Source organism: Hemiscyllium ocellatum, chromosome 37 (assembly GCF_020745735.1).
Source record: "Hemiscyllium ocellatum isolate sHemOce1 chromosome 37, sHemOce1.pat.X.cur, whole genome shotgun sequence".
Taxonomy (NCBI): domain Eukaryota; kingdom Metazoa; phylum Chordata; class Chondrichthyes; order Orectolobiformes; family Hemiscylliidae; genus Hemiscyllium; species Hemiscyllium ocellatum.
This window is the reverse complement of record NC_083437.1, coordinates 24,824,456-24,851,095: the sequence shown is the minus strand read 5'-3', so window position 1 is coordinate 24,851,095 and position 26,640 is coordinate 24,824,456. Positions and strand designations below refer to the sequence as shown.

General features: G+C 37.8%; 1 protein-coding gene and 1 long non-coding RNA gene across 5 annotated transcripts in view; one reads left to right on the top strand and one right to left on the bottom strand.

Annotated features, from left to right (window-relative positions):
- Window positions 1–17,027, top strand: part of iffo2b (intermediate filament family orphan 2b) — a 40,378-nt gene extending 23,351 nt beyond the window's left edge. For 2 of the 4 annotated variants that reach the window (XM_060852458.1, XM_060852457.1), the window contains exons 4-10: window positions 4,942–5,082; window positions 6,544–6,692; window positions 11,167–11,287; window positions 11,875–11,907; window positions 12,419–12,508; window positions 12,693–12,823; window positions 13,750–17,027. In XM_060852458.1, the coding sequence (XP_060708441.1) occupies window positions 4,942–5,082; window positions 6,544–6,692; window positions 11,167–11,287; window positions 11,875–11,907; window positions 12,419–12,508; window positions 12,693–12,823; window positions 13,750–13,855 (771 nt within the window). In that variant the 3' untranslated portion in view covers window positions 13,856–17,027. The remainder of the gene's footprint in view (window positions 1–4,941; window positions 5,083–6,543; window positions 6,693–11,166; window positions 11,288–11,874; window positions 11,908–12,418; window positions 12,509–12,692; window positions 12,824–13,749) is intronic. The other 2 variants (XM_060852460.1, XM_060852459.1) reach the window with 1 other exon arrangement.
- Window positions 1–22,895, bottom strand: part of LOC132833829 (uncharacterized) — a 32,758-nt gene extending 9,863 nt beyond the window's left edge. The window contains exons 1-2 of the long non-coding RNA XR_009647113.1: window positions 22,851–22,895; window positions 20,889–20,958 (exon numbers count right to left, since the gene is read on the bottom strand). This is a non-coding gene — a long non-coding RNA (uncharacterized LOC132833829). The remainder of the gene's footprint in view (window positions 1–20,888; window positions 20,959–22,850) is intronic.
- Between the last annotated feature and the right edge of the window lie 3,745 nt (window positions 22,896–26,640).

Genomic DNA, 26,640 nt, shown 5'->3' with positions numbered 1-26,640 from the left:
TTCAGCTAACTTCCATCTCTCTTTCATCTGTTCTAATTTAATGTATAAGTTGTTAAGTGTGTTGGGATCATTTTTATACTCAATACATGTTGTAATTGACAGTCTAGCTGTCAGGTACTAGTTTTCATCTGCAGTCTGTTCTGCCAAAACATTTTTTAATTGAGTGGCAGTTTTGACAATTGAATCTTTGACAATTATAATTTTTGATCCTCTTTAAACCACTCTTTGCCAAACCTCTCCTTGCCCAACATCCTCCTGCCACTTTGAGTTCCTAATCTTTCATAAAGCTGAAATTTAAAGCTCTGTTGGTGTCTTGTTCAGGGAGTGAAACATATGTCACCTGAACACTGATATCTATGTGCAGTTTTTAAAATTAAAAAAAAATAGTAATTGCCTTGGCTAAATTGAAATTATATTAAAACTTGAGGCTGTTGTGATTTTATCACTAAAAATATTGAGTGGTCCTCAGAGTGTATAGCAAAATACAGATTTATGTTTGAAATCCTCAATAGCCCCATCTTAATGATTTGGAGATGCCAGTGTTGGACTGGGATGTATAAAGTTTAAAAAAAATCACACAGCACCAGGTTATAGTCCAACAGGTTTAATTGGAAGCACTAGCTTTCGGAGTGGTTGTGGAGTATAAGATTGTAATTTATAGCAAAAGTTTACAGTGTGATGTAACTGAAATTATATATTGAAAAAGACCTGGATTGTTTAAGTCTCTCATTTGTTAGAATGACCACGTTGATTTCAGTTCTTTCATATGTAAATCGCAGAACATTTTTTTTACAAGTTTCGTTTCTCAAGTGAACTTCAACAATTGGTGTCTGTCAGTCCAGATAATGTATCGAAGGTCTGAGTTCCCCATGATTAATAAGCCTTCAGTAAGTTTACTTTGCCTAAAAACTGCATGAATCCATGTAAGATTCTGTAAATTCATTTTTTTTAGATTAGAATCAGTCTACACGTTGTAGCACTGACAGTTTCACACAGAGGAACTCACACTTTCAGTACGTTATCTGGGCTGACAGACACTCATTGTTAAAGTTCACTTGAGAATGTAATTTTTCAAAAAAAAAAGTTCTGCGATTTACATATGAAAGAACTAAAACCAATGTGGTCATTCTAATAGATGAGAGACTTAACAAACAATCCGAGTCTTTTTCAATATATAATTTTAGTTACGTCACATTGTAAACCTTTGCTATAAATTCTGAGTCTTACAGTCTTATACTCCACAACTACCTGGTGAAGGAACAACGTTTCCAAATAAACCTGTTGGACTATAACCTGGTGTTACGTGATTTTTAAGTTTGTCCATCTTAATGATCTCTCCTCCTCATTATCCATTGATCGGTATATCAAAACTGAAAATGTGTACATTGATAGGAAATCATCTGGAGGAGGCAGTCAGTTAAGGTCACTGAAGCTAATCACATTCTGAACAATTATAGCAACTGGAAAGTTCAGCATGAGGTATTTTTAAATAATTAAATTTGACTGGATATTATGAACAATAATGAGGATTGGCTTCCAGTATATACAAAATCAAACCCAACATGTTAAAAACTAAAGAAGCTCAATTTCTAAAGAAAAATTGAGCTACTTGTTGAGACTTGATATAGGTGATGACTCAGGATGATCTCATGTCTCAAATAAAACTTCAGCTAAAATTTTTATATGGAATTCTCATTAGTGTTTTGACTTGTCCAGATGGTTACAAATGACTGCACGATATATTTGACTCTGACTGCAGACCCGGAAGTCTGGGTGTGCAAGATTTTATCACAGCTGTGTTAAGTTTATTTCAATACCATATTTGGTAGAATTGCTACTGGAATTTGATTTTTGCTGAGGAATTCCACTTTTCAGACAGGATTTCCACTTGAATGCAACTTGGTATATGGTACTTGAAAGGGCAGTCAAATAGTTCTTTAATGAGCTTCTTGTAACTCCAATTACTGAAAGAATTTGCGTCGATTAAACATTTATTTATATTTCCTGATTGATTAAACAAATGTTTATTAGATTGAAGACTATTTGGCTCATTATGTTTAAGAAATTTTTGAAAGATTAATTCACTTAACATTCCTGCCCATAAACTAAAAATCTTATCAATGTGAAAATATATTTGTGTTTTCCAGATGGAGGTAGAGGCAGAAATAGAGGATAGTGATCTTGATCATTTGTCAAAGCTTTCTTCCTTTGCTACCCTTCGTATTCTGAAATTTGTTCCCAAAAATAAATCTTTGCATTGTGTTTTCTAGTAATGGAACTCATTATGGATCCAAAAGATACTTTTAACATAATGCAGACTGATAAATCTTAATAATTGGTTTGTCTGAGGGCTCAAGGAGAATTGGATGGCTAGACAGATTGAGTGGGTGTTTTATTAATAGCAATGTGCAATCTGCAAATACTTTCGTTTTGGAAGTGCTACTTATTCAAAAGACTGGATTGAACAGTGGTTTTAACGTTCAGTCTAATCCAGAGAAGGACACCACTTGTGAAACTATAAGTAGTAGCTGGATCACTGTTGTACAGAGGTTTGATACCATTATTGTCCTTGCTAGGCTAGGGCATAGATCAGAAATTTTAACTGTAATTTCACTAAGTGCAACATCCTTATTTAGCCAGTGTGCAGGCCTTTCTGCTGTAAGTATAGCAGCTTCAGTCTTTATGGTCCATTAACATTGTCATTCCTTAAGGCTGAAGTTTCTGTTCATTTGGAAGATTTCATTCTCCCAGCTAAGTAAATATTTACCATTTCCAAATTTATATTGGTGGATTTGAGAACTTTGATCTTTTTTATACATATTGCTATAGATTATAATAAAAGCATATAGCATAGATAGTTTTTCTGAAGGGAAATGAGATTTAGCTCTCTGGGTTTGTAATTTTTTTATAAAATTTAAAATCCTGCCAAACATCATGAGAATCACATTGGCCCATCTTACAAACTGACCCTGTTTAAATGATGAATGTTTCTTACATAGTGATTGCATATTTACTATGACAAACGTTATATCAGAATAACTGTGTATGCACCCCTTCCAACTGTTCTGCCATTCAGTTGGGTTATGTTGGATTTATATTATTTTTCCATCTTAGCCAAATTGGTCTGTAATGTTCATACCTTTATCTAACACACATCTATCAATATTGGTTTTATTTTTATTGGGGAGAAAGTGAGGTCTGCAGATGCTGGAGTATCAGAGCTGAAAATGTGTTGCTGGAAAAGCACAGCAGGTCAGGCAGCATCCAAGGAACAGGAAATTCGACGTTTTGGGCATAAGCTCCCTACCTTTTATCTTAGCCTGCTGGACACACTTTCCTCATTCCTGATGAAGGGCTTATGCCCGAAACGTTGAATTTCCTGTTCCTTGGATGCTGCCTGACCTGCTGCGCTTTTCCAGCAACTTTATTTTAATTGGGCCTTAATAGAGGCCATGTCTTTGATTTCCACCAGTCTAAACAGTGTGGTATTTCTTGACGTTATTCCTGAATGACCAAACTCTAGTATAAGGTAATGCCTTTTGTTCTGGACTCTGAGAGGAAATAGTTTATATAGGGATGATGAGAAAAACAAAATGGTTAGGATAGTGTGGTGTTTTTCTTGAATATTTTAAAATTAAAAGTGCACACTGCAAAGAGCTGAAACAAAGCTACCAGGGTTTGTGTAATTGCTATACCCCTGTGAAATGAGCAGCATTCTTTTATGGTTTGAGGTCAACTTGAACAAGTTTTATTTGCATTTGCCTTTGACTTTAGAGCCTAATTTTAAAAAGCAGTAAGTGGGATATGGAAGTAAGCTAGCTAGTAATATAAAAGAAATTGCAAGAGGTCTTTTAGATATCTAAAAGGAGTGAGGGAGGAATGAACAGTGGGTCGTTGGAAAATGAGGCTAGAGAAGTAGTAATAGAGAACAAAAATGGTGGAGGAACTAAACAGGGTTTAGCATCAGTTTTTACAGTGGAAGACACCTACACACCAGAACCTTAAGGGAGTCGGGACAGATTTGAGTGTAGTGGCTGTCGCTAAGGAGAAGATGCTGGAGAAATTAAAGGTGTGAAGGCAGATAAATCACCCAGACTGATTGAGCTACTTCCTAGCTTTGAAGAAGACAGTTAAGATTGTAGAGCTGTTGATGGGGATGATCTTTCAGGAATCACTGGAGTTAGGGAGGGTCCCAGAGCTCTGTGAAATGGCTAATGTAACACTCTTGCTTAAGAGAGGGAGGCATAAAACAGGAATCAAGAGGCCAGTTAACCTGACCTCATCATTGGTAAGATTTTAAGTCAATTATTAAGGACGAGATTTTGAGTATTTGGGAGTGTGTGGTAAATTAGGGCTGAGTCAGCATGACTTCATCAAGGAGAGGTCATACCTGATAAATCTATTTGAACTCTTTGAGGAAGTTTACAAAAATTATCCCAAGGATGAAGGGACTTGTCATATGAGAAGCAGTTGAGGACTCTGGGTCCATAATCAATGGAGTTTAAAAAGGTGAGATGAATTACTGAGAGCCCTGGATAGAAGATGGAGAAGATTTTTCCACTGGTAGGAGAGACTAGGACCCAAGGGCACAGCCTCAGAGTGAAGGAATGATCCTTTAGAACTGAAATAAGGAAGAATTTCTTCAGCCAATGGATGTTAATTGATAGAACCCATTGCCACAGAGGTCTTTGGAGTTATTTAAGATCGGATCTTGATTAGTAAGGTGTCCTAGGATTACAGGAAGGCAAGAGAATGGGGTTGAGAAACATTTTGGCTATGATCGAATGGCAGGTCAGACTTAATGGGATGAGACCATGTTTTGATTTTATACCTTGAGATTGGAGAAAATCAGTTTGTGAGCGTTTTATTTTATTTCTCCTGATCCAAGAGGAAAAATAGTTCAGAAAACCCATGATAAAGTTGCTTTCTGTTCCACTGCAGCAAATGTCTGACTTGGATACCAAGATTCAAGAGAAAGCTATGAAAGTAGATATGGATATCTGCCGGAGGATTGATATCACTGCCAAGCTCTGTGACGTGGCACAGCAGCGAAACTCTGAGGACATGAGCAAAATGTTCCAGGTGAAATGAAACAACTGTTGTAATTCAATTAATGTGCATGGAGATAAATAGATAAAGGATTTTGATATTGACAATTTGCAGATTAATGCATTTCATGCCAGACAGTGACTGAAGATTCTAGCTCTCTGGGGTTTAAGCTCCTTGTTTCAGCTAGGCTGTCTGGTTGGGAATCATCTTTGCATGAAGTAATCTACAAGGTAATGGATAAAACCTAAAACTGGATCACCTGTTATATACAAGTTCTATGATCCTGAATTTCATTTGGAGTTCAGAGGGAATTAATTGGTTATATAATAAACACTTTCTCATGTAAGTAGAAAAAAAATCAAATTATTTCAAATTGTTGACAATTTTTTAAAAATTGAAAACTGATTTAATTGTCTGTTTCAGCCCCAGATTCATTGAATCACAGAACCATTGCAGTTGTGGTGGCTGTGTTTATCTCATTGTTTCATTAATGTGCCTTTCCCTATAGCGTTTACAAAGGAAGTGATTTTGTACACGTTCTAATGGATATGAAATTAGTATAAGTCAAAAGATGTGTGCTGGAAAAGCAAAGCAAGTCAGGCAGCATCAGAGGAGTAGGAAAGTTGATGTTTCGAGCATAAGCCCTTCATCAGGAATGGGGAGTAGAGGGGCTAAGGTAGGTGGGATGGTGATAGGTAGATGCATGTGGGATGTAATTGTGATAGGTCAGTGGGCAGGGTGGAGCAGATAGGTGGAAAGGAAGATGGACACGTCAAGAGTGCAGTTCTGAGTTGGAGAATATGGTTGTAGGGTCCCAAGGTGGCAGTGGAGGAAGTCCAGGATTTGCATGTCCTTGGGTGTGTGTGAGGGGAAGCTGAAGTGGTCTGTTACAAGGCGGTGGGATTGTTTAGTGCATGCGAACCAGAGATGTTTCCTGAACTGCTCCACGAGTTGGTGTTCTGTCTCCCCAATGTCGAGGAGACCACACTGAGAGCAATGGATGCAATAAATGAGGTGAGTGGTTGTGCAGGAAGATCTCTACCGGCTTTGAAATGATCATTTAGGGCCTTGGATGCAGGTGAGGGGGGAGGTGTGGGTGCAAGTTCTACACCTTGTGCGGTGGCAGGGGAAGATGCTGGGTATAGAGGGTGGGTTGGTGGGGGTACATGGACCTAACTAGGGAGTTGTGGAGTGAATGGCCTCTGTGGAACACAGATAGGGGTGGGGAGGGAAATATATTTTTGGAATTAGTATAAGCCGTCTTCCGCAGCAGTTGTCAAATTTCCACAAGACAATGGTCACAGTCCTGTGCAGTCCTATACAATGGGCTACCTTGAGTCCTACCTCAGCTGGCTGTAATGCCATGGATATCAAAAATCCTGTCTCATACACATTTCTCCAAACCTATGTTAATCTTGTTTTATTTTGCTGCTCCTGTACTTGCTAGAAACTACCATTTTAAATCCAGCTTTTTAACTTTGTTCTGTTCTTAAGGTGACAACTGTCAGCAAAAAGAAAGAAAAAAAGCCAACATGTGATGATGAGAGCTCAGAAACTGATGGCGATACCACACGACACTCTGATGATGATGTTAGCACATCTCTCAATATTACTGATGAAATGAAGCGAATGCTCAATCAACTGTAAGTAAAGGAGTCTGGTCATATTGTACAAAACTAGTTTGTATTATACAGCTAATAACAATGGCTTTCCTATTGATCTTGTATTAATAATGTGGGAAAAGTGGTTAAGAGGAACATCATTTGTGGGTACTTTAAAGTCTCATGAGTTCAATTAATTTTAATTCCATAGCACTGTTTAAGATTGCATTGTGGGCAGACTGTATATATGGATGTACAGAAAGATGATGGTTACACCCTAAATGCATCATTAATGCTACACTCTTAGAAATTCTATTTGAAATACAACCAGCACTGCAAGATGGAGATGCTATGCTTTATCAGTGGAAAGGGAATTGACATTTGTCTTTTTCTGTTCAGTGAATTAACTTCAATTTTTTTCTGGCAAACTGAATTGGTGACACACAGTCAATTGAGGAAAATTTGTTTTAAATCTTGCCATGAATTTACTCTACATACTCTATCGACACGCTTCATAGAATCACAGAATTGTTACTGATGCAGGAGGAAGCCATTTAGTCTATCATCCTTGCACTAGTTCTGTTTCCTAGTGCAAATCTCTTACCTTTTCCCCAGATCCCTGCACACCATTTCTATCAAAATAATCATTCAATGTCCTCTTGAGTGCCTCAGCTGAACCTGCCTCCACCACGTTTCCAGACAGTGCATTCTATACCCTTAACTGCTTGTTCTTTTTCTTGCATCACCCTTGCACGCCACTTTAAATCTGTGCCCTCGTGTTGTTCTTTTGAGTGAGAATAGCTTCTTCCTATTTACACTGATGATTTTGAAATCATCAAATCTCTCAACTGCCTTCTCTTCAACGAGAACAGTCCAACTTTTGTTCAACCTTTGATCTTGATTTTCAAAATCTGTGAAATATCTATTCAGCTTTGCGTGTACTGAGATCAACATGTTACATTCTTGAGTCTTTCTCTACACTTCTGAATCCCTATATGCCTTGTACCAGGCTAGTAATCTCCTCTGTACTCAGCCTTTCTCAAAGCTATGAGTCCAGCTTGTCCTGCAAGATTTCAGCCAGGACCTAACCAGTCTTTTATAAAGGTTTTCACATAACTTCCTTTCTTTATACTCTGTCATATTAAAGTCAAATGTCCTGTTTCCCTATATTCTACCATTTAGTTCATATTGCCGTCCCAACTCATCCTAAAGGACATCTTGTAGTGCAGTTGGTAACTGTCCTGCCTTTGAGTCAAATGTTCTAGGTTCAAGACCCATCCCAGGACTTAATGGCCAAGAAAGGTGTACTCAAAATGTAGCCAAACAGGCTATCACCCACAAATAATTCCTATATATGGCAATGGCTGGCAGTAGGAGTAGGATGTAATCCTGGTCAGCTAAATTATGGGAATAAATTTGAAGTTCTGGGTCATAACAGACATAATGAGCATTTACCATAGCAAGTTGGACTGACTAAGTAAACTGCTACACACCACAAGCACCATTCATCCTGCCAAATTGCACTACTTCACCTTTCTGTGTTAAGTTTAATCTGCCATGCAACTGTCCATTTTACAATCTCTGTTCTGCTGGAGTCTGTTATCATCCTTCTTTCCAGGTTTTGTAGAATCAAACATTGAAATTATGCCTTGTGAAGTACACACAAAACCAGATTAAAACATATCAAAGAGCAAGGATTTTAACACTGACCCCTGAAAACCGCATTATATATGTCCTCCACTCCTGGAATCAATAGTTCATCACCATTGTCTGCTTTAATCAATTTTGTATTTGTTGCCATTGTTTCTTAAATATTTTAGGATTGAATTTTACATCAACTTTGTGGTCAAATGCTTTGAAAACTCTCTCTCGTGACAATCTCTCATCGACCTTGATTAGCTTTTCAAAGTAGTGATGAAGTCAGTCGAACACAATTTTCCTTTAATAAATCCATGCTTCTTCTAACTTATGAGCCACTTTTTCACATTAATTTTGCCCGAAATGTTTGAGTTCTAAAGTTTTGCCACTGGTACATTGGGCTGAATGGTCCATGTATCTGCAAATTTCATCCCATTCCCTCTTTTTATTGTTTGTGGTTGCAAAATTTTGACTCTTTCGGTTGTGTGCTATATCCAAAGAAAATTTATGGCAAAATGTTCTGTAGTGTTCACCCTTCCCTTGGTAACCCTAGAGCACTATCTGGATCAATTGATTTTTCTATTTTGCAGATCTTCAACCTTTTAAGTAAAGCCTCTTTATGTAGTTTTATATTGATGCCTTATTTACCATATTGGCAGCATTCTCTTTCCAATTGAAAACCGTTGCAAAGTACTTGTTTAGATCATCAGTCATTTCTCTACATACAGAAGAATCTAATTGTCAGTCCTTCATCAGCCCATCCTTTCTTTATCTATAATTTTAATCGTTGTACCTAGTTAATTTTGGGTTCCGCTCTTTATATTGGATCTTAATCAATTTTGTTTGTCCTCCCTATTCCTTTTTTTAATCTCAATGCCTTATGTATTCAATTTTGTTCTCTACCATATTACATACCTTAAATTGTCATAAGGTTTTATTTTCTCATTTTAAGCTCTGCATCTTTAATCATCTAGGGACTCCACTTTGAATCCCATCCTTGCTCCATCACTGAAATAATTCTGCTTTAACCTAGTTTGAATACATCCTTTTCAACTACCGCCAAAAAATGATGATGATCTTTTTAAAATTTGGAATTCATTGATGAAGTAGTTATTTTACTGAATTAACAATCCGGACTGAATTTAAACCCCATCATAGCAACCTGAGAATTCTAACTCCGTTTTTAAAAATATGAAAATACAAAGCTACATGAAGTTCACTAAAATGCATCAGTAAAGAAAACCCTTCCTATACTTCTGCTTTGTTTTCAAATATATTCCTCCAAATATCTTTCTGGAGAGCTGATTGCTTTTTGATATTCTTCAGTCTATATTTACAATTCTCTTATTTTGTAAGACCCCTTTGCTTGAAGTAAATGTTCTGGCTTAGATATCAATGGCTTACAACAACTTAGATATTGTCCTGCTAAATATTTATGTACCATTGCTTGGTAATTAAATAAAGATCAAGTGCTGGAAAAACTCCAAATCCAACAGCATCTGTGCCGAGAGAAACAAAGGTGATGTTTTGAGTCCAATGACTGTCCTTTGAATTTCTTCAGATCTCCACCCACCTGCAGCATTTTGCTTTTATTTAAGCAATAGTATTTACACTCAAGGGCACGGGTTGCTAAGACATCCCATGAGCTGGGATATAGCTTGTGGTTGATTTGTTGACAGATCTCTAAGCACATCTTAGAGTAACTGACAAAACCATTTGAGCCACTGGTCTTTTTCAAAGTCTTTCTTTATACCGCTGTCTCAGTATGACTGTGTTTTTGGCCTATTTTGTTGTTTTTAGTTACATCATTGTTCTTTTAAAAGCTTTCCTTTCCCTTGGCTCTGATCTCATGCTATGCTTCAACAACACAGGCGGTTTGTCCGGGATGTTATTTCAGACGAGCTTATCAATTTGTCGGTGCTGGAGTGAAGGAGGCACAACAAGGCCACTTTCTCTCAAGGCTAAAATCAATTTGCAAACTCTGGTTGATTTTTGCAAGTCTGTATCTTGCCCAAATTTCCCATCCTGGCTTCCTGTTCTCAGATCAAAATGCAATTCTTCAGTCAGCATACCATATTTCTTCTGATGTTCTTTCCCACCACCACAAGACACACTCCATACAACAAATTCTTCCAAATCCAGTTTACATTTGTTAATATGAAAGAGAAGAAGAACTGTTGCATGATTCAAAATGAAAAACACAATATTAAATAAGTCATGCACTGGCTTACAGTTCATTGTCATTTCTTTTTAGGGGACAGCTTCCTAAATTGTACGTACTTTCACAACCTTCTCAGCCAAACTTATTTATTCTGTAATTCTGCCCCATATCTTTTTGAGGCATAAATGAACAAAAATCAAAAACTATCCCTTTTGAATATATTTTATGTTTTTCTTCTGTTTCTTTCTATTATACTGTTCCCATGCATTTTCTCACTCCTATTGGGCATGTTTAAAATTTAGTACTACTGAATTGTCTCCCTTTTGTTCCCTTAAACACTCTAGTTCACCTTAAGTGTCAGAGCTTTATGATGCTAAATGTAGTTTTCTGCTTTACACATTATCTCTGCTTGCATTGACTCCTTGATGACTTTAGGAGAGAGAATGTGTGTGTGATATATAGTATCAAAACCGAAGCACTAGGGAAAGTCACCAAGACTTGGCAGTATCTATAGAGAGAAACACAGGTAGCATTCCAAGTCCAGTGGCCTGTCTTCATAATGGCTTTGACGAAGCATCACTGGATTCAAAATATTAACTCTGTTCTCTCTGCAGATGCTGCCAGCCATGCTGAGTTTCTCCTGCACGTTGCTTTTGTTTGAGATTTCCAACAACCAGTGCTTTGTTTTATTTGAATATTTTGTATGCTTCTTCCCAGTCGAGAGACATTTGACTTTGAGGATGACTGTGACAGTTTGAGCTGGGAAGAAAATGAAGAAACTCTACTGCTTTGGGAAGATTTTGCTGAGTACACAACCATTGTGGAGCCACCAACTGAGGTACTCATATCCATAAGTGAATAATTCAGTGTATACTGGAATGGTGTAATTAATGGAATCTGTCAAGCTATGAATATTATTTTTCTTTTAAAAATCTCTGGTCCTCAGTTCCATGTTATTTAGGTATCGTTCATTATGGAATTCTTTGCCTTGAACACATTGTCTGACACAGATTTTGATTGAATGAAGGCAATATGTTCTCATGGTTAAGATCTCAATGGAACCATAGGTGACTTCAAAATAAATAGTTTGCCCCTCTAAAATACAGAAAAGTGCTTAGTGTTGCCCTTCTTGCCCCAGCCCTCCTTTACCCTTAAATCTTCGTGAAGTGACCATTTATGTCTCTGATCCAATACTTCTAGGTGATGAACTCAAATCATTTATTTCCGTAATGAGCAAGTTGTATAATTTTGTTTCTTGACTCCTTGCATAATATGCAATGTTGCTCATTGCTGACTTCTCAGTTGAGCGATAGTAATAACCTACACCTCCCACCTCCCAGAGGTTGTGTTCATGACCGTTAGTGAACTGAATAATCAGGCCTCTATTTACCCAGCTTCTGATTTTTCTTTTCCCTCCCCCTCCAGGATACCTGGATGGCACAATGTGTGGAGATTACAGTAAGTACTAGCCTGTACTCCCATGATATCTGTATCTGAGTGGTGTAACACTGCCAGTTATGGGTAATGTCATTCCATCTTCATTGGTGCTTGATTCCTTAGACTCCTAGTACAAAATGTGTCCTTCCCAATGGTTCAGGTCTCTCTAAATAGTGGCAGAATTGGTAGGTTGTAGATAGGGGAAGCATTTTTATCCTAAATGAGCTCCTGTCACTTTTCAGTCTCAGCACTAAATCTCTGTTTGTATACAGACGATGTCACACAATCAATAACCACCAACCAATCACAATTGTCAGTTCAGAAGCATATTTTCTTGCAGATGTCAGTCTATAAGTGAGTTGTTTATGTTGATCATGCTGATCTCAATCTTCATGAAGGGTAACTTGTTAATGTTTGTCTCATCTGGTCTCAAATACTGGGGCACAGAGTGTATATGTTTGCTTTCTACAGGGTATTTTTCATATTTATAGATATTGGAGTAGTTAAAATGTACTACTGTTTTACTCAAAAGGATGAAACTTTGGAAACAGTTATTAAAGAAACTGAATCGCTCTTCAAAACTAGAGAAAAGGAGTATCAGGAAACCATTGACCAAATAGAGGTGAGATCTTGTTCAGTTTGCATTAGACATGACCTGATGTTAAATAATTTCTGAACAGTAATTGTGTGCTTTGTAACCACTTGCTGTGCCACTGTCTACTTCTCTCTCGATGCTTGAGTTATCTCTTCTTTCGCAACTACCCACTCACTGCACTTCAATCATTTGCATTTTTCTTTTGCTTTAGCTGGAGTTGACCAGTGCCAAAAGCGATATGAACCGCCACCTCCATGAATACATGGAAATGTGCAGCATGAAGCGTGGCCTCGATGTGCAAATGGAAACCTGTCGGCGGCTCATTAAACAATCAGGAGGGAGGTAAGAAGAAATGTTTCATGTTTACTTGAGCCCGCTTCCGGATTCTTAGACTGCTGTGTCTGTTTTTAGAGCTGTACCAAGTGGTGTTTTAACGTGTAAGCCAGTGTGAATATTTTGCAAGAGCAAAATCACTTATAAACAATGACATTCAAGAATCAAAGAGGTGGACAAAACAAAGAACAGCTGAGGAATAGAATGAATTAATTCTATCAAGTACAGAAAGAAGAATAGACAGAAAATTGGATTCAGGGAGAAATAGCACAAGAAAGGGCGGGGGGGGGCTGCTGACGCAAAGCATTGCTGATGTTGGAGATCTGAAAATACAAAGTGTTAGGGGTAAAAAAAAAAGACATATGCCAGCATTTGTATCTCTATCTCCAAACAGTTAATGTTTGGAGCTCAATAACTTTTTTTTGAGAAAAAAATTATATTTGACTCTTTCCAAATAATTTAAATTTAACCACCCAAAAATGAGATTCCACTGTTTAAATTGTTCAAGCAACTAAAGATAATGAGGAGGGAAATTGTGATAGTGTTTGTGGGATCTAAGGAGAACCGCAACATAAATCAACCAAAACAAATTCCACAGACTTGCAATTCTTGGTATCTGTCTTAAACTACTGTACTGTTTAGTCAAATTGTGCATGAATCAACATTAGAAATTCTGGGTGTTTTGTCTGAGTAGCTGGTGGAAGCTGATTCAGTAGAAGCTCTCAAAAGGAAATTGGATTATATTTGAATGGGGGGGGGGGGGGGGCGGAATTGCACAGGAGTAGGTTCTGGTTTTTTCAAATGCTGGGGCAAGTGGCCTCTTTTGTGCTTTAAGAATATGATCTCATTGCCTGATTTTGTGTTGAGTTGACTTAATTTGAAATTTCTGTTTCTCTTCCCTATTTCTTCCCTTGCTCCTCTTCCCAACCCAACAGAAAATCTCCATCATTCAGTTCTGCAGCAAGTAGTGACTCAGGGAACACAGATGAAATCACTGATGAATTTGAACGAGACGGTGAAGGTGATAGTTCTGTGAGCTGATGAACTGATACCTATAAAATGGACTCTGCCTGTACCTACAGCAATTGCCCTTAACCCTATTTTTTCTAGGGTGCCAGAGGGCTTTGTTCATGTACATATTGTCAAGCCCTCAGCATTGGTGTTGTACAGAACAGTACCATCAGATGAAATTGTCAAAACATTGAGGATTTTTCACCTGGTGCAGAAACCCACCATGATGTTGACTACTATGCAAGCAGCTTGCCTTACAAATCAAGAGCCTTCACCTCCCTGGAGGAGACTAACACTGCAGCATCTTTGAAAGAGAAACAAAAATTATATCTTCTGAAATATGTATGGTAGCTGTTAATGATTATAAAATGGGATAATAGAATGGTTTATTTACTAAGTGTGTTCATGTTATTTATTTGACGGGATCACTGGCCATTCTGGGTTTCTACAGGTCTTTAATGTAAACAATTTGAATCTGATTAAACTGCTGTAAGTAAATAAGCAATCGCTGAAACAGTTTGAGCTGTTTGGCATGGTGTATTCATTCTGCACTGAAAGTTATGAACGTAAAACTTGATTGATTTCATTCTCTAAACTGAAGTTGCTGTAGGGCTGGATTATTGTGACCTGTACAGAATCATTATTTCACTGGGCTGTATTCAATATCTTTAATACTGCCAGTGTTGTATGTGGGTGTAAGTTATTCTAAAATCCATGTAGGATGCTCTTCATTTCTGAAAAGTTGGATTACATTTATAATTTGAAAACTGGATTTTCCAATCGCTAAACCATTACTTACACCAAACATAAACTTTGGACAACCATAGTTGATCAGGACCATCTTGACTTTAACCTTTTTTCTGAATTGTTGAGCTTAATATCTACACAGTGGCCCTAGAAAGAATCTAGATGGAGTCTGCCTAGAGGTTGTGCAGAATGGAAATACATGGCAGTGAATGATTCGCTGACTATGAATAATGGACTTTGGTGCTTCTGTTATGTAAATTTTGCATATAACATCAATTATAATCCTTAGAATCCTTCTGCAAATAATTTTAAAACAAAGCATACCTCAAAGTCCTGATCAAAAGGAAATGTTATTTATGAAATACAATAATTTTTAGAAGTGTTCTAATAAATTAACCAGCTGCAACTTCATATGGAATGTTGCTTCAGTGATAGTACTTCTGGATGTGAAAGATCCAGACCAGGTAACCCCACAGACACCTGAGCTTATAAGCTTTTGTGTCTCGAGCAGGATATTCCAGTCACAGCACCCCTATTCCGTCCACAAATGGTGTGGCTTGGTACAAAAAATGTTGTTTGCAGTCTTTTGCCCTTTATTAGTTTAGCATGTATGAATTCAATTTTTATTTGATTGTTTGAGACTGCATACAATCCCTGTGATATATCCATGTTAAAATAATGGGCCTTCCATATTGTCAGTATTGAAATCTGACCATAGTGTAGAAAGTCACCATCAGTAATGCACTGGTTTGGAAATGTTGACGTAAAACTGGTGTTCTTAACCTTCAAAATAATTGTGCACAGTTGATTTTTTAAGTGCCCTCCACCTTCTAGTTTGACAATTATATATTTTCTCATTCTTTAGCATATCAATTTTGTAAGCTTCATCCCAGCTAATTTTAAGCTGGAGTTCATCTGGATTATTTCAGCAGCTTGATAACTCAGCCTCTGATTATTTTTTGCCTTAGTTTTGTGGTAATGTACCATCTTCACATTATTAGCAGTCCAGTTAAACAATTTGAGTGGGTGAAGTTCTGGGAATGTAGATTCTATTTTTGTACATAATCAAATACTTGTCTGTTGAAAGCTATACAATCCCGCAAACTTAACATGGGTGCATCTTTCAAATAACTGAAAACTTCCACTCTCTCAAAATTGTTTTAATGACAATATGTATTTGTATAGGACTGAGGGTATACTATCCTGTCACCTGAACATTCTGCTTCAAATGTCATGATTGAGTATCTCAGGCCATAATAAATGGTGGTTTTAATCGGGTAAAAATGACACTAATGCAACAGCTAATGCTCCAATTGGAGGAACCTACAAATAAAAGGACAATTTGTCTGGTTCAGCAGAAAGAACTTTAGTTTTGCAGTTTCCCAAGGAATAATGGCAATGCTCATGCAAAAATTAAAAAGTTTTAAATCCATCATCTTGGCACTGACTAAAATTTGTAAAAATGGATGTTATAATTTGGTCCAACAAGCCTGTTCCTTGTATTAAATGTTGTGGTAGCTAGAATTATTAAATTTACCCTTTTTGTTGTGCAAGTATTTACATTTGATGTATCATTAAACTGAAGAGATCTGGAGAAAGACTTTCATACTCTAAAACTAAAGTAATTACACTAAGGTATTGCACAGATATTCCTATAAGTAAATCAAACAGCTGTATTGTTTTTTTTTCCCCCAAGAATGGACTGTGATTTGGCAAACTGAACAGAAGTACTTAACTCCTTGACTTCTAAATATTACTATTTCTGCATAATAAGAGCAAGTTACTTAAATTCTTAATTCATATCCGTATATTTCAGTACATGGATGGAATCATTTTGAAACATTTCATCTCCTTCATCCATACCTTCCTGGCCTTTTTGCATTTCTTTTCTGAATTTGTCAATGTAACCAATTAAATGACAGTTTTCATAGTCAAGCCTTCATCCACTGTTTGATTGTGACAAAACACAATAACTTATGTTTATCATCCTAGTTTGCCATTATTGTAAGGGATTCATCTCTTTAAAAGAGTGAGCCATTTACTGAGCTACCTATGAATAGAACTGGATCTAAACTGTAAACCTGGTCCAAAGCAATTGAATGGTTTTGACTTGAGTTTCAATGTTCAGCTGGCTTGTTGTAAACCTCAGTCCTATTCCTTCCTGAAAACGTCCACTTTATGGGACTTCTTTCCCCTCTTGTGGAGTTAGATTTGGCAATGTGAACGTATTGTTCATTTTGATGTTGTAAATAGTTGGAATAGGTTATTTAAATGAATATTATTGAAGTAAATTAGCTTAACATTAAGCCCTAGAACTGGAAAATGTTGAGTGTACTTGCTAGAATGGTTATTTGATGGGGCGCAGATTGTGCAGTGCTGATTTGGTATTAAATCTCGGTGAGGATGACACGTACCTGTTCTCAGAAACTTCGAAAATAAACTCCATTCACTCTAATTGTTGCTTTGGTGGTTATGGTCTGTGCTGTTAATCAAAGACTTGGGACTGTTGCATGTTTAATGATTTGACTTGTGCAATTTGTATCCCCTTCTACTGTTTAGTGACTACAATTGGCATCCCCTGGTTTGCCTTTCTTTTTCTTTAAACTTCATATCCTGGCAAGGATGGCTTTATATTGGCTATTAAATAGATTGCCACGCGGAACTTTGTTTCCTCATTGGCAGGGCTGTTCAAAGCTTGTTTGTAGGAGTTCTTACGGAAGGGGATTGCTGTTTTCTTGTCACTTAATAGATGCTAATAGTTTTATTTCTCTTCAAATATCTGTATCGACAGAGTAACGATTAAATTAGTTATTGAGCAAGAACTGAAATATCAATAACATGAGCTAATTCTCGCGACTGTCGCCACCATGTGGCGATGTATAAGTGGTAATGAGTTCTCTAATTCATTAACTTGACATCAACCATTTTTATATTTAATCCCAATGTATACGGAAAATATGGATGTGATTTTAACTTATTCAAAAGTGTGAATGGGGCACTGACTTGCTCGTCAGCATCATGGGGTCCCATAAAGGGTTATCAAAGGTGCAAAATTGTCAATTTATTTAGATAATACCTTGTATGGAATTAAAATGCAAAAGGTCACAATAAAGCGGATGATTAATTTACCTCGCGTTTGCAGATGCTGCAGTTTTCTATTATCAGACTATCATGTGGGAAAAGTAGCATCTCCCATGTGTGCAATTTCTGGTGTCCGATTACAATCGCCCTTCACAGTTTGACGCTGTTGGATTATGCTTGCCCTTGCGTTACAGCATTCTGAGGTCTATCTTTCATTGACTTCATTTTTGCGGCGGCATCGTAAGTTTTCTTTTGAAGCCGCTGCTGTTAAATTGTTCTTGAACTGAATAGGTTGTATCTGGTATTGCTTATAAATTGTTTCAGAATTCGCAAGTTACATTCAAAAAATAGTGAAATTGCACCAAAAGAGGGTGGAAAAAATCGACATCTTCTGGGAGCTTTTCTTCAGACATTGGCGTTGCATGAGCCCGAGCAGAATTCAGTTTTAATCAATACTCTGTTAGCATAGTAATGCCCAACATTTGAAATAGTAATTGATGCATTTGTCATTTGCAATTGACTGCCCAATGCATTGGTGATTTTAAACCTCAATGTGGAGAACTTTGCTTCAATTCCAATTTAGAGTCGTATTCTCGCTGGAAGGTTTTATTAGTTCTGTTTTATAAAAATCCTAGCCATGATTAGGAATCTGAGGTCAATGAAAATCTGAAATGTTAGCATTTCTGGATTCACATGCTCATTAAAAACCAATGGTTTTCATAAAGAGGAATAAAAATACTAACTGGAACAAATGAGACTTAAACTGCATTAACGTAGATACTGGTGAAATTATCCAGTGTTGTTAATTTGCCCATGCAAGTCAACCAACTCACATCTGAATTACCTCAATGATTTGAGTTCATGCTCTATGCAGAGGCTGAACAGTCATCTATTTACTGACACAAAATATAGATGCCAAGTATTGAGAATGCACTTCCTATTCTGAAAGAAAATTACATTTAGCAAGAAGTAATAAGGAAAAACAAGTAAGTTAAAAAACAAAGTGCAAACTGGTAGTAACATACAAATCATATGTGACTGAACTCCCTTTGAAAATCCAATCCCTATTTAGAGTCTATTGTTGCACAAAACAGAAGGTTTTTTTTAGTTTCTTGAATTACATTTAGCAGGCAGAAAGAAACAGTACTGAACCATTTATGGGAATGTGAAGAGAACTGTCAGCCCCTCCAAGCTTGCTCTGCCATTCAGTTAGATTGTGCTGATCTGTCCTTATTCCAGTTATCAGTGTTTGGTATTATACTTCTAACATCTTTACCCACCAAAATGACTGAAATCAATTTAATTCTGATATTTGCTTTCCTCCTTCCTGCCCTTCTCTTGACTGCTAAGAAAAGATAAGCTTTTTGGGGAGGCTATGTTCTAGATCTGTTATCTTGTTTTCCCTTGAAAGACCAACTTCAATTTTAAAGTTATTGTTCCTCATTCTGGACTTTCTCCACCCTCATTGCTCCTCTTAATCACTGTAATCATAATTAGACTTCCTTAATGTATATTCTAGGAAATAGGCTAGTTTGTGCAACAGTCATTAATTTAGATATAGTTTGTAGGTTACAGAGGACGCCAAAATTGGTGGTGTAATGAAGAGCCAAGGTTAGCTCAGAGTACAATAAGGCCATGATCTGGTGGGTCAAGGTGTGCCAGATGGAGTTTAATTTGGATAAATGTGAAGTGCTGCATTTTGGCAAGGCACATCAGGACAGCACATATACACTTAATGGTAAGGTCCTGGGGAGTGTTGCTGAATGAAAAAGACCTTGGAGTGCAGGTTCACACTTCCTTAAAAGTGGAGTCGCAGGTAGATAAAATAGTGAGGAGGTGTTTGGTATGATTGTCTTTATTGGTCAGTGCATTGAATATAGGAGTTGGGATGTTATGTTGCAATCGTACAAACCATTGATTAGGCCTCTTAGAATGCTGCCTGCAATTCTGATCTCCCTGCCATAGGAAAGACATTGTGAAACTTGAAAGGGTTCAGAAAAGATTTCCAAGGATGCTGGCAGATTGGAGTGTTTGAGCTTTAGGGAGTGGCTGAATGGTTTGGAACTATTTTCCATGGAGCATCAGAGGCAAAGGAATAACTTCATAGTGGTTCATAAAATCATGAAGCAGAGATAGGGTGAATAGCCAAGTCTTTTCCACAGGGTAGGGGACTCCAAAACTAGACAGGAAGAGTTTAAGTTGAGGGATAAGATTTAGAAGGGACCTCAGGGGCAACTCTTTCATGCAGAGGGCAGTGCATGTATGGAATGAGCTGCCAGAGGAAGTGGTGAATGCTGATTCAATGACAACATTTGAAAGGCATCTCGATCAGTATAAGAATAGGAAGGGTTTAGAGATATATGGGCCAAATGCTGGCAAATGGGACTAGATTAATTTAGGATATCTGGTTGACATGGATGAGTTGGACTGAAGGGTCTATTTCCGTACTGTACAGCTCTATGACTACAAATGCAGGAATGAGCAAAGGCAAGCATTCTGTTTCAGTTGATCCATCTAGAAAGACTCTGACTCAAATTCTGTTAACTCAGTATTAGTCTAGTGTAAGTATGCAGCACCACCACCATCTCCAAGGCCAAAATGTACCTAAGTTAATAAGTTTGCCATTTCTGTCATTGTGAAATTACTTTATTAATATCCCTCAACTGTCTGATCCCATTAGTTAACCTGTACTAATTAATTTAATGAGTCAGGTTTGAATTTATTCAAGGCAAGTCATTTGACTTGCGTTCTTTTGAAGTTTTGAAACAAGGTAGCTGGGGATATGAACTTTCAAAAAGTAGTTTGACACACAATAATTATGTTTACAAATTTAAAGCCCATGTGATTAGAAAAGTGGTGATGGGTATAGATTCAAAATATGCAATACAGAACGCACATCATAATGATTGATTTGTTATTCACAATGGAGAAGTATACAGTGATATTCTTCCAGATCATTGTTAGGACTACAATTCTCACGTGTTAATGATTTAACTTGGGAGCTATACAGGGCACAATTTCAAAGCTTGCAGTCAGAAAATGATGTGAAAATTTAGCAAATAATGAGGACTATTATAGTCTTGAATAGACAAAGAGTCAGATGTACAGCATAGAAACAGATCTTCGGTCCAACCCGTCCATGCCAACCAAATATCCCAACCCAATCTAGTCCCACCTGCCAGCACCTGGCCCATTTCCCTCCAAACCCTTCTTATTCATATACCCATCCAAGTACCTCCTTAAATGTTGCAATTGTACCAGCCTCCACCACTTCCTCTGGCAGCTCATTCCACATTCGTACCATCCTGGGGAGAAAAATGGCAGATTCATTTTAACAGACAAATGCGAAGTGATATATTTTGATCAGGAGATTGAGAGGTAAATTAAATTGAATTATACACTTTTGAATTGGTGTATATACACTTTTTGAAGATGGCAGAATAAGTTGAGAAACCTACTAAAGCATATTGAAACAAGCAAATTGCTGGAGAAAACTCAGCAGATCTGGTAGCATGTGTGGGGTAAACAGTCAACATTTCAGGTCCAGTGCCCTTCATCAGATGAAGGATCACTAGACTTGAAATGTTGACTTAGCAGATTCAGCAGCATGCGTGCAGTGAAAGCAGAGTTTCTCTAGAAATGTGTTGTTGTTTCAGATTTCTAGCATCCAGGCTTCTTGGTTTTATTAAGCATACTTGATCCTTGGCTTTATTAAGAGAGAAAGAGAGAGAGAGACAAAGAAAACCATTGCTATGATGGGCAAAGTAGAATCATTGGATGTGTGCTTTTGGTTCGCTAGTAGACAAGCAAAAGGCTGGAAGAACACAGCATCAGGAGGTGGAGAAGTCACCATTTCGGATGTAACCCTTCTTCAGGACTTGGGTGGGTAAAGGGGGAGCTGCAGATAAAGGGGGTGGGGGGCGTGGCAGGGTGGTGAAGTGGGGATAGATGAAGACAGGGAGAGGGTACAACCTGATTGACCAATGGGAGGAATTAATCCAGTAAGTGGCTGGAAAGGTGGGGCAGGGGCTAGAAAGGGAGGTTATTTGAAATTGGAGAACTCGATGTTGAGTCCTCAGGGCTGGAGGCTGCCCAGGCGGGAGATGAGGTAGTATTCCTCCGATTTGTGGTTTGGTTCGTTGTGGCAATGGAGGAGGCCGAGGATGGTCATGTTGGAAAGGGAGTGGGAAGGGGAATTAAAATGGGTGGTAACTGGGAGGTCCGGTCAGACCCTGCAGGCCTGGCTAAGATGCTCGGTGAACCATTCCCTAAGTTTACATTTGGTCTCCGTGATGTATAAGTGGCAGATGGAGTTAATTTAGATAAATATGAAGTGCTGTATTTTGGGAAAGCAAATCTTAGCAGGACTTGTACATTTAATGGTAAGGTCCTAGGGAGTGCTACTGAACAAAGAGACCTTGGAGTGCAGGCTCATAGCTCCTTGAAAGTAGAGTCACAGGTAGATAGGATAGTGAAAAAGGTGTTTGGTAAGCTTTCCTTTATTGGTCAGAGTATTGAGTACAGGAGGTGGGAGGTCATGTTGCAGCTGTATAGGACATTGGTTAGGCGACTGTTGGAATATTGCATGCAATTCTGGTCTCCTTCCTATCGGAAAGATGTTGTAAATCTTTTCTGAACCTTTTCAAATTTCACAAGGGTGTTGCCAGGATTGGAGGATTTGAGCTATAGGGAGAGGTTGAATAGGCGAGGCCTGTTTTCCCTGGAGCATCGGAGGCTGAGGGGTGACCTTTAGAGGTTTACAAAATTGTGAGGGGCATGGATAAGATAAATAGACAAAGGCTTTTTCCTGGGTGGGGGAGTCCAGAACTAGAGGGCATAGGTTTAGGGTAAGAGGAGAAAAATATAAGAGACCTAAGGGGCAACGTTTTCACGCAGAGGGTGGTACGTGTATGGAATGAGCTGCCAGATGAAGTGGTGGAGGCTGGTACAATTGCAACATTTAAAAGGCATTTGGATGGGTATATGAATAGGAAGGGTTTGGAGGGGTATGGGCCATATGCAGGCAGATGGGACTAGATTGGATTGGGATATCTGGTCAACATGGATCAAGTTGGACCGAAGGGTCTGTTTTCGTGCTGTACATCTCTATGACTGAGTCTTTGTAGAGAAGACCACATCAGGAGCACCCGATGCAGTAAACTGGGTTGGAAGAGAGACGGATGAACCCCTGTCTCACCTGGAAGGACTGTTTGGGGCTCTGGATGGAGGTGATGGAGCTGGTGTGCTGGCAGATTTTGCATTCCACTTCTTTAATCAGCATTCAATAAGCTTGTACAAGATGAAGTCTTGTGTGGTTGGTGGCACTATATTAACAAAGGTGGAAGATTAATAAGGACAGAAAGCAAGAATAAACATTGTTTGGGTTGTCAGGCTGTTACTAAATGGATGCTGCAAGTATCCATGCTGAGATTTTAGATATATGTATCTGACAGTATGCTATTAGCTTAAATGATGTGACTGAATATTATATAATGTAACAAAATTTGCTCATGTTACAAAGGTAGAATGGAAAGTAAACTGCAAAAAGAACAGGAAACAGCAGAGGGATAAGGATAGTTCAGTGGGCAAAGAAGCTGGTAAATGTACTAAAAGGGACAAAATATAATGTGGTTTGCTTGATAAGAAGAAAAGAAAAAAATAGTTTCTCATCAGATTGCAATATTCTGTGAAATGTTGCTTTGCAGAGGGATTTGGGTGTGCTTGTAACAAATCACAAAGTCAACATGTAGGTAGAGTGAACTGTTAGGAAGCCACATGGGATGTTGGTTATTGAAAACAGGAAATCCTGTTGTACAGGGCTTTGCTGAGATCTTGCGTGGAATACTGTACAGTTTTCAACTCCACATATGTATGTGTCTTAGCGATGAAGGTTCACTAGATTGTTTACTGGGATGAGAGGGTTGGCCTATGAGAAGAGATTCAACAGAATGGGCCTATATGAAGTGAGTTTGGTGAAATGTCTAAGATTCTAAAAAGGCTTGACAGGTTAGATGCTGAGGACCAATTTGTCTATAACAAGGTAAGTTTCAAGAAAAGAGGTTGATTATTTACCACCTATGATATTGTGAATCAATGGAATTCTGCAGAGGATTAAAGATGCTCAGACATTCAGTCTGTTCAAAGCTGGTGAGATCAATTGATATCTTGAGGTATTGAAATTGAGGTATATGGCGATTGTGTAGAAAGGGGAAGTTGAGGGAAGATCTTAGTTAACAGCAGAGCAAGTTTGAGGGAATGCAAGGCCTATTCTTATAATGCTGTTATAGATATAATTAAGTTTATGAAGGATGTCAAGATCTTGAGTGTGCAGAAGTGATTTATTGCATTATATCAGGAATGCCGGACTTAAGTCGTGTGGCGATACCAGAGAAGTTAGGTTTGATGACTTCAAGCAGAGATGGCCAAAAGGAGATTTGACATTGATAGCAAAATTCTTTATAATTTTGAACACCTTAAATAAGTAGTTTTCACTGGATGAAGAATCATTGACTAGAGGACAGAGGTTCAAAGTGACGGGCAAAAGAACCAGATTTTTATTTGTTCTCGTTATCTGGAATGAATTATTTGAAAGGATTCTGGAAGCAAATTCAATAGTCTGATGACTCATGCTTTGGGGAAATGTGTGTACTTTCCTTTGTGGAATGACACATTTAGTATCAAAATGAACTTCGGAGTATTCTGAAAGAGGACTAGTTTGTTTCTGATTATGACAACATTTTGTTTCCAAGAAATGGCCACATGACTGAGCTTTCCATCCCCATGGTAACCTTAAGATGCAAAGGGCAAATATGAAGCTAATTGTAGGCTCCACTATGAGCATGTTTAGTGGCAGGCAATTCAGAACACAGAATACATGTGTGAAAGCGAGCAAGGTTCTGAAGGAATGCATCAGTTTTCTGTGTGGCAGATTGGAATGGATCCTGGTTTTGAAGCATGACTTTGAAAAGAGCAGTAGTAATGAATTAGATATAACCCACTGTTGCTTGTGTTGCCAGTGTCAAACTGATGGTTTGAAGGGATTTGAAGAAGGAAACCTCTGCATTGTTTAATTGAATCTATTTCGAGCTGACTGAAAGGAGGTTCATAGTTAAACACATGCCTTGTCAGATTTATCTCTGGTAATTTGAGATGGAAGAGCACTGCAAGGGAATGTAACAGAAAAGGTAGAAAGAATTGAGTGACAAGTGAAAGATTGTATGCGATAATGACCAATTTAGAAAGACTAAGATTGTACATAGTGCCAATCTGTGTCACGTAATATGAATACTTAGAATGACATAAAATGCATCTTTGTAGTAGCAGTTTGGAGCAAAATTTTGTTTTATTTGAACTAACCTTCACCTGTTGATGAATGTTTAAGTTAGGTTGGTTTTAGTTGGTTTGTTGCAGAAAAAGTTTTAAGTCAAACCTTGCACTTCCATTTCATTTGAATTGATCATGTGAAGATCTCATTCTTTTTAAAGAGTTCAATCTTTATGGGAATCATTACAACAGTAACTTTACAATGGAATTTGAACAATACTTGAGTATTTATTTTAGAGCTTTGGGGACTTGTGATTTAATAGACACTATTTACTGTGCTGTTTCTCTGAGCTGTGTACAGATTCCTAGGGGATCATCACCATTCACTTTGTCTAATTGAAGCATGCCTGCATCAACCCTACTCTTGAGGAACTCAAACTAGTATGTTTGATTCAATTTGGCCTCATTTTAAGTTTCTTAAATAGAATAAACAAAATTATTTATGTATAATACAATTTGAAAGGCATGGTAAAGTACAATCACATCTATTCCAAAACCATCACTTCACTCGAATTACAAGGAGAACTTGAATTTGATTTAACTGTTTCTTTCAGTTCCCAGTTTTGAGATTTTGATAGCCTCTTCGCTGATTGGTTACGATTTAGCTTAGACTTTCTCAGTTTCCAATAACCCTTCCAAGGCTCTAATCACTCATTTGCAGTCTGAAGCTTTCAACTTGTGGTAAGCTATTTCCTAACTGTTCTGAATGATCGATGTTCAGAAGATACTGTTTTTCATATATAACTTCATCCATGGCTTCTGTGAATTGACACACGCAGCTTTCCAAGCTTTAAAGTTTTCTTAAGTAAAACCAAAAATCAATTCCTCTGTCTTCTAAACCAAAATCAAACTAACGTTTACTTTGTCCAATGGTAAAACTCTTCCAGCGCAAACAAATTCCCATTGTCACTCCTTGGTCTCCCTCTCTTCCTCCCCCTCTCTCACTGTTAACATTAAAACATATCAAATCTCAACCTTACATCGCAATGCTCTCAACAATCTGGTGTCTAGATTAGAGTGGTGCTGGAAAAGCACAGCAGGTCAGGCAGCATCCAAGGAGCAGGAAAATCGATGTTTCCGGCAAAAGCCCTTCATCTGGTGTCTGCTGAGGCATCAAACTGTAACCTCACCAATATCAACTTTTTCCTCTCCACTTTTTGGAAGTTGTTATTCTAATTGCTGGAACTAGATTTCAAGTGCAGTTTTGCTCAATGTTATTTGTAGTCATTGCTTTTGTTAACCACAATTCTTGTACAATGGTAAAGCTTTGGTTGTTTTTTTTAAAATTGGATTTGTTTCATTGTCATAACTTCAATTTAATAAATCTGATTAAATAAATATGCTGTCAAATTGGATGTTATAAAACTGTTGTTCAAGCACAAGCACATTCACATTCTTAGGTTTGTGGTTAGATCTGGAAGGATTACTCAACCATCTAGTTTAGGTTCCACCAGAACCACTCTGCTCCTTACCTTATTACAGCCTTGGTTCAAACATGGACAAAAGATCTGAATTCCAAAGGGGAAGTGAGATTGATGACCCTTGATATCAAGGCTGCATCTGGCAGACTGTGGCATCAACGAGGCCTAGCAAAACTGGAATCAATGCAAATCAGAGGGAAAATTGTCCTGTAGTTGGAGTCAAACCTGGTATTGAGGAAGATT